At 40.7% G+C, this 8,380-nt stretch overlaps 1 protein-coding gene across 8 annotated transcripts in view; it reads right to left on the reverse strand.

Moving 5' to 3' along the window:
• The window catches only part of ablim1a (actin binding LIM protein 1a), a 61,822-nt gene that overhangs the window by 23,809 nt on the left and 29,633 nt on the right, over positions 1 to 8,380 (reverse strand). For all 8 annotated transcript variants that reach the window (XM_042064814.1, XM_042064810.1, XM_042064815.1 and 5 more), the window contains exons 3-4: positions 3,382 to 3,565; positions 1,439 to 1,548 (exon numbers count right to left, since the gene is read on the reverse strand). In XM_042064814.1, the coding sequence (XP_041920748.1) occupies positions 1,439 to 1,548; positions 3,382 to 3,565 (294 nt within the window). The remainder of the gene's footprint in view (positions 1 to 1,438; positions 1,549 to 3,381; positions 3,566 to 8,380) is intronic.

The raw sequence follows: 8,380 nt of genomic DNA on the forward strand, positions 1-8,380 counted from the left end.
ACACATCAATTTGCATTGATATTTTAGACTTTTGAGTACACCACAACAAAACACAATTCAAACCAATGATCAGTGCAGGGTCCATTCCACTTCTATATCAAGAGATCATTTAAAACAGGTCTATGAATGGTTATGCACAGATAATATGGTAACACTTTACAGTAAGGGTACATGAATTATCATGAATTCAGGCATGAATTAATTCATGATTTATGCACTACTTCATTCCTTTATATCTTATGAATCATCAGGAATCGACATGAGTTCATAGTCTCTCATTAATGACCTCATGCATGAACAACACATCAACTAAAGCATCAGGTACGGTGGGTCTATCATTATGATTTATGATTTCTTAAGCATGATCATCATGATTACATGAATGTCAGGGTAATTACCCAAGAGTTCATCATGTTTGTGGCCCCTCAACTAAAGTGTGAACAATGGGATGTGTTTAGAGAACTGCAAGTTGTGTTAAAATCAGAATTTGAGTAGTGATGACTACATTTTTGGCAGAAAAAGAAGTCATTATGATCATTCTTAAAATATCATAATGATGTGCCCACCATACTTAATGCTTTAGTTGATGTGTTGTTCATGTATGAGGTCATGAATGGCAGACTATGAATTCATGTAAATTCATGAAGATTCATGATATATTAAGGAATAAAGTAATACATAAATCATGAATTAATTCATGTGTGAATTCATGATAATTCATGTACCCTTACTGTAAAGTGTTACCGATAATATTGTTTAGTCATATGTTTAGTCATAACTGAATGAACAGTGAACGCTTAAACAATGAGTTATACATTTTCCAACATGGCATTTGGCCCCATGTAGCTCTATATGGGCTTTCACCGTTGAATACAGTTTGAAGGCAGCAAAGACAAGGAACCCTGAGCCTACAGGGAACCATTTATCAGAACCAAAGAACCATAGCAAGTTCAGATCCTCCCCATGAGCATATCACATTGGAACACTTAAAGACACACTATGCAGGTTTTTTAGCTTAATATGCAAGTGTTTAGCTTAATTTGCCTTCATTTAACAGCTTCAGTCATTGGAATGGTTATATGACTTTTTTCGGGTTGAATGGTGGCCGTCTCGCTTCCCCCTAGCGCCTGTGAACGGAAAAACCACCCTTGCAACAGTGGGCCGGCGGGCCGACGGTCTCAGTGTCAGGAAGTATAACGAGTGTAACGAATTGCTTTACTGCATTCAAATACACACACATTCCAGGCACCGGCTAGAAAAAGGTAGCGATGGAGTTTCTCAGACATTCGTCATGACAGAGCCAGCGAAAAAGAAGCAAAAACCGAGAAAACAGTAAGGAAATTGCCAATACTGCATAGTTTACCTTTAACTGTAAAACACATGCAGTAATTTCCATAGATCCATGATTTCTACGTGCAAGAGTTGAGGAGTGTCCTACCACTGGATCCTGTGAAGTCCTTGGGCCCAGGCGACATGGGCTGGATGCAGTTCTGACACAGGCAGTCCTTGCCATTGAAGGTGACTCGGTCCCCCGCTGGAAACGGTCGTCTGTGAGGAAAAGTGCACGATCAATCTATCTATCTATCTCGACTATCTGTCTAACTATCTATCTATCTATCTCAACTATCGGTCTAACTATCTATCTATTTACATTATCTATCTATCTATCTATCTATCTATCTATCTATCTATCTCGACTATCTGTCTAACTATCTCTCTATCTATCTCAACTATCTGTATAACTATCTATCTATCTATATATCTATCTATCTCAACTATCTGTCAAACTATCTAGATATCTATCTATCTATCTTTCTCAACTATCTATATATCTATCTATCTGTCTCAACTAACTATCACTTTTACTATCTGTCAAATTATCTATCTATCTCTTTCTCAACTATCTATATATCTATCTATCTGTCTCAACTAACTATCACTTTTACTATCTGTCAAATTATCTATCTATCTCTCCAACTAGCTATACACCTCAGGTGGCGTCAAACACCATGTTCTATTCTCTACATCTGACTAACTTATGCATTTATCATGTATACAGACCTTACTATTCTGTAACTGACCCTAGGCAGATGGGTCAGGCCCTTGAGTCGTGGATCTGCTCGTGGTTTCTTCCTATATGTATCTCCAATTCTAGGGAGTTTTTCCTCGCCCCTGTTACCCATGGGCCTTCTTTTCTTTTCTCTGATTGTCTAACACTCTGTAAAGCGCCATGAGACATGTGTAATGTTTTGCCGCTCTATAAGTAAAATTACAGTTTTTCTCAGTTGCTTTAGTGCTTTTCTCACATCACTATTACAGTAACATTTGCACAGCACTTAGTGCATTTCTCAAAAGAATTAGTGGAAACTGCAAAACCTAGTGGATAACCTGCAAAAGCACGTCACTTGCTCAAAATGGATAGTCCATTCCTCAAAAGCAAGTATTTATGTCAATGAAACTGCCAGTGTCATCAAAATGAGAAGTCTTGACACCATCGTTTATGAACAAGATAGTCAAATGGCTTTGTCATGTTTTCATTATGAAAGTTTATGCTCTTAGTATTTTTCCATTCAAAAAAAGGTCAGAACTCGGTGACACTACCTGAAAATGCTCAAGACAGCACTATACAGTACTTGTACAGCCATTTGAAAACTACAGTAAAGTTACAAATTGCTGTAGTTAGGGGAGTAAGTGAGTACAAGACACTGAATATGTACGTTTCACAGTTTTACTGTATATGCTCTTTGCAATTCTACAGCATTGTGACTTTGATTCTGAATTTGATAACTAGTTGGCCAATTTTGTATGTAATGACTCAAGCAATGAAATGAAGACTATTAGTTTTATTGGGAACAACTATTCAGCATCCATAAGTATAGTTCATTTTGACTGACATAACAAAGCAACTGATACATGTTCAAAAGCATTTGCAATTTGTTCAGAGGAAGGAGAAATTGCTACTATGATGTGCACAAATGACTAAATGTTGTGGAGGTTGAACTAATAGTCATGAGAATTTTCATTTTGATCTGAGAAAAGCACCAAAGCGACTGAGAAAAACTGTAAATTGAAATTGAAATTAAATAGCTATCTCAACTATCTGTTTAACTATCTATCTCCACTTTCTGTCAATCCTTTATGTCTGCTGTTTGCCCATACCACTATGCTGTAGGCCTACGTACCATATGGACAAGATATTCATACCCATTACTGTAATACAAGACCTCTGGGACCAATTTTGTGTATAAGGCTATGAACATAATTTCATATTTTTATTTTTTAATGCTTGTAATGACATCTTTGTAGTGTTGGCATGTGCTGTGTGAGTGAGTGTGATTAGATTCTGGTTCCCTGTGTGTGTGTGTGTGTGTGTGTCATTACTTGCAGATGGTGCAGACAAAGCAGCTGGGGTGGTATGTCTTCCCCAGTGCTGTGACCACCTCTCCCTCCACAAAGTCGCCACAGCTGTTGCAGCGGGTGCCATGGATACGCTGGTAGTCCAGAGTGCACAGGTAGTCTCCATTCTTCACAAAGAAGCCGCCCTGGGCCAGGTCACAGCCACACACTGCACACACACACACACACACACACACACACACACACACACACACACACACACATAAAAGTCACCAGACACACGTACACCGATCAGAGTTGAACTGAACACATGGAATACAACAGAAAGCACATCACAACAGTCATTAGACTCAGAGTGGGAAATGTCTACAGGATATGAGGAATCTTAGAGAAAGACAGCTGTCACTCCAGTTTGCAATGCAATGCCACACCCTGTGGATGGTGCTTGATTAGAGCCAATTCCTGCCAAAAAGGAGGACAGTGACCCAAACCACAGCTGCAAACACCATGTAGGGGAGAAGCAGTCAGCTGGCATTCTGTCCTTAATGGAGTAGAATGGAAATGTGTAAGTCACCCCAAAGTTTTGAACAGTCAGTCAGAGGCGGACATCCGAGGTTCAGAAAGTTATAGTCCTGCCAAGTATTTGATCCAACCATTTAGTTAACCAGGGACCAGTGATATCACCTGTGTTAAGTGCACAGGTAGAACAAATATATGGCAGGACTTTTACTTTCTGGAACTGGGATGTTCGCCTCTGACTGCAGCATACTGTATATGTAACTGTAGGCAATATTTCCATAAACATTTATTTTGTTCAAGGGAAATCTACCAAACCCGCTACTCAACTGTTTGGGTGAAGACATAAGGAAAATATTCCACAACACGCCACAGTTTTCATACAAAATCAAACATTATACTGTATATGTACTGTAACAACAGGTGTTGAACTGTCAGTTCTTGACTCAGTTCAAGACTCAAGATCTGACAGCAGATTGGGCACAAGCACTCAGACACTAGTCTAACCACTGGACACTAGTCTAACTTGAGCACTAGGACAATAGTCTAACCTGAGCACTAGGACACTAGTCTACAGTAAGCTGAGCACTAGAACACTAGTCTATCCTAAGCACTAGGACACTGGTCTAACCATTAGAACACTACACTCTTAAAGGGACACCAGGCAAGCCTGATGCTTTTTCTCTACGAAGCTCCCCCTAGCGTCTGTACGCATCGATACGTGTGCGAGCCCTCGCTCGGTCTGAAGCTCTTTTCCTTTTCTTTGCATCTTCCGTCAAGGGTTTTCACTGCTTCTTCGCCGGCTCTGCCATTATACACACGTTTGCAACAATCGCTAGTGTTTCGTTAGCCTGCCTCTGTGCTGAGGATGCAGGATGTCTGAGACTTTGTGAGACTGAAGGTCGGCGGGTCGGATACACCGAACTTGCAAGCGGGATATTCTTCCTACAGGCAGTAGGGGCGGGCGAGAGAGTCTTCATTCGCCCTGTAATGAGTCATTTAACCATATACCGACTTACGAAGATGATTAATTAACATAAAAACGTTGCCTAGTGTCCCTTTAAAACAAATGTGTTGTCCGTATCTGAACAACAAGTTGTGTTTTCAACACATTAGTTTTAAGAGTGCAGTCCAAGCTGAGCACTAGGACACTAGTCTAACCTGAACACTAGAACACAAGTCTATCCTGAGCACTAGGACACAAGTAACCATCAGAACACTAGTCTAACCTGAACACTAGGACACAAGTCTATCCTGAGCACTAGGACACTAGTCTAACCTGAACACTAGAACATAAGTCTATCCTGAGCACTAGGACACAAGTAACCATCAGAACACTAGTCTAACCATCAGAACACTACTCTAACCATTAGAACACTAGTCTAACCTGAGCACTAGGACACTAAGGACACAAAGAGTATATATACTTATACTTATACTTACTTATACTAGTCTAACCATTAGAACACTAGTCTATCCTGAGCACTAGAACACTCGTGTAACCACTAGAACATTAGTCTAACCACTAGAACACTGGTTTAACCTGAGCACTAGGACACTAGTCTAACCTGAACACTAGAACACTAGTCTAACCTGAACACTAGTCTAACCTGAGCACTAGGACACTAGTCTAACCTGAACACTAGAACACTAGTCTAACCATTAGAACACTAGTCTAAACTGAGCACTAGGACACTAGTCTAACCTGAACACTAGAACACTAGTCTAACCATTAGAACACTAGTCAATCCTGAGCACTAGGACACTAGTCTAACCACTGGAACACTAGTCAAACCTGAACACTAGTCTAACCATTAGAACACTAGTCTAACCTGAGCACTAGGACACTAGCCTAACCATTAGAACACTAGTCTAACCTGAGCACTAGGACACTAGTCTAACCACTAGAACACTAGTCTAACCTGAGCACTAGGACACTAGTCTAACCTGAACACTAGAACACTAGTCTAACCACTAGAACACTAGTCTAACCTGAGCACTAGGACACTGGTATAACCATTAGAACACTAGTCTAACCTGAGCATGTGTCTTGTGTTAAGTCTTATCTGAACAGCATGGCATCATACACTTACATTCTAAAGATATTAAGCCAAAATGGATGGCCATGTAAGGTCATATTGGCACAATTGAAGCGAGGACTGCTCACTACTGAACATTTTTGTTTACATCTGTGCCATTTTTTAGCATCTTATGGTGGCTTCACTTTTGACAGAGCATATGCTGTCCACTATTTCTTACATTCATCTAACCTTTGCCAAAAATAGCTTTAGAATACTAGTCTGCCGTGTGCAAGAACACCGGTCAAACCAGCATGCCAAGACCCACACAGAAATAACAGGGTTTGGCTCCGTTTCCAGCACTGCTTTTAGCATCACACGATGAGTCATTCTTCAGAGAAATGTCTTCCTGTAATCCATTTTAAGTGTGTAACACATCCTGTAAAAATAATTTCCACTTCATATGACTCGACCAAGCTGTCCACTACATTTTGTACATCTCTTTAACGACACACCAGAACATCACAGAGACTAAATTCGGACCTAAACACTACGGACATTACACCTGAAAGCATAAACCTCAATGTATGTATAGCACAGCTGGTACCACAAGTGGTGTCCAGCCTCATTGAGAGAGTTGCGCAGCCAGTGTTGGAAAACTAGCAGAGCTCAGTGAACCACAGGCTTGTCTGGTGCTCTTGAACTGCAGGGAACCGTTATGTAACCGACACCCAGCGCAGCATCTCACGGCTCTTCTGTCTGCAGGCCTGTTCCAGCTAAGCGCCTAAGTCATGCCAGCAAAACTGCAGCAGCCCTTTTGTTTGACGCTGGGCCAAATCTCTGAGAGCCGTCTGCCATAATGATATCGACAAAAACACCAAGATGTAAACAAAGACTTGTACAGTTGTATTACACACAGACGCAAAAACACAAACACACACACACACACACATACATGCACACAAAAAACATACACAGACAGATCTGAATGGATGACTTTCATCAACATCCCAATCACATGTTGTGGACAAAGTTACCGGCGGGTGTTTAAATAGCAGCGAGACACATCATCTGAGATGAAGGGATGTTCTGTTTCTCAGGGAATCAATATCCCTCTGTGCTGTCTGTGCATTATGCAAGGAGGAACCCGGTGAGTTACAGGAAGCAACAGCAGAGAATTGCTCTTTCTGCCCTGCTCATTGATCCAAGCATCCTGACCAAGGATAGATTCTGTTTTAGTCAGCGAGTGGAGATGTAATGCTTTTCCAGTAATGCAGCGCATGAGTGAGATGCAGATACAGTATTGCTCGGTGTCAAATGTAGTCCTTTTTGTCCTGATAAACTCATTCAGCCATTTCAGGCTTAAATAGCACCATAAATACACAGCATGCCGTGTGACTGAAATGGACACAGGGTACTGTATGTTGATACAGTTAATGAACCTCCCTTCTACAGGATGTTGGGAGTCTCTGTTTTTCCCCACAGAGAGGCTGTTAACTGCAGCAGTATAACAAATTCTAAAGTCTGGCTACAGATACAGATACAAACTCCACTTACACTTCATTTCACTATAATAAACACACAGACCCCAGACAATGCACAACTGACATCCATTCTTACAATGCACAACTGACATCCATTCTTACAATGCACAACTGACATCCATTCTTATCGGCTCAGAGAGCAAATGATAATACAGCTGAAACAGAGCAAAGATCCTGTGTCCATCACGTCTGAAGATCAGCACACATCCCGCTGTACTCTATCTAATCCGAGTAGTGGGTTCACGTTTACGAAAAATTATGGAAAAATGCAGAAAATCAAATGAAAGGTTTGGAGTCGTGTGTAAACGTGATTGACACAACATATGGTTATATTTCTTTTTCAATTAAAAACTTTAGGCCTACACACAAAAAGTCCTAAATGTCACAACATTTCTGACCAAATATGTGACATCACAAGGTATTTCTCAGTCTTTGTTCTGTATTTATCAGTTTTAAATTTCAAAAAATATATATATTTTTGCAAAATATTCCACATATTTCTAATGTTTTCAATGTGCTGAAGCTTGCCGGGCATGAATCCATTTATTACCCACAAATCATAGAGTTATTATAGAGTATTTCAGAAACTTACTCTAACTTTTGTCAACACATGCATGGGTAACTAACAACAGCCAACTTGTGCCGATGCAGGTGATCCAATTAGCATCATTTGCCCTTTGTCTTCTGGCTTTGTGGATTTAAAATAGAATCTGGACACATCCAGTGGGATAAAAGATGGCCTTTTAAGACCTCTGACAGGCTGACAGTCAGACAGACAGCAGGCACCAGTCCCTTCTTGAATCTGGAGCCTGGACACACACACACACACACACACACACACACACACACACACACACACACACACACACACACACACGTGTCTTTGGACTAGGCCCACTGTAGTGAGCGGTGTTGTGCAGTGCTATGTTGACTGTAGGGATGTAA

This window comes from Alosa sapidissima, chromosome 16, assembly GCF_018492685.1.
Source record: "Alosa sapidissima isolate fAloSap1 chromosome 16, fAloSap1.pri, whole genome shotgun sequence".
Classification (NCBI taxonomy): Eukaryota; Metazoa; Chordata; class Actinopteri; order Clupeiformes; family Clupeidae; genus Alosa; species Alosa sapidissima.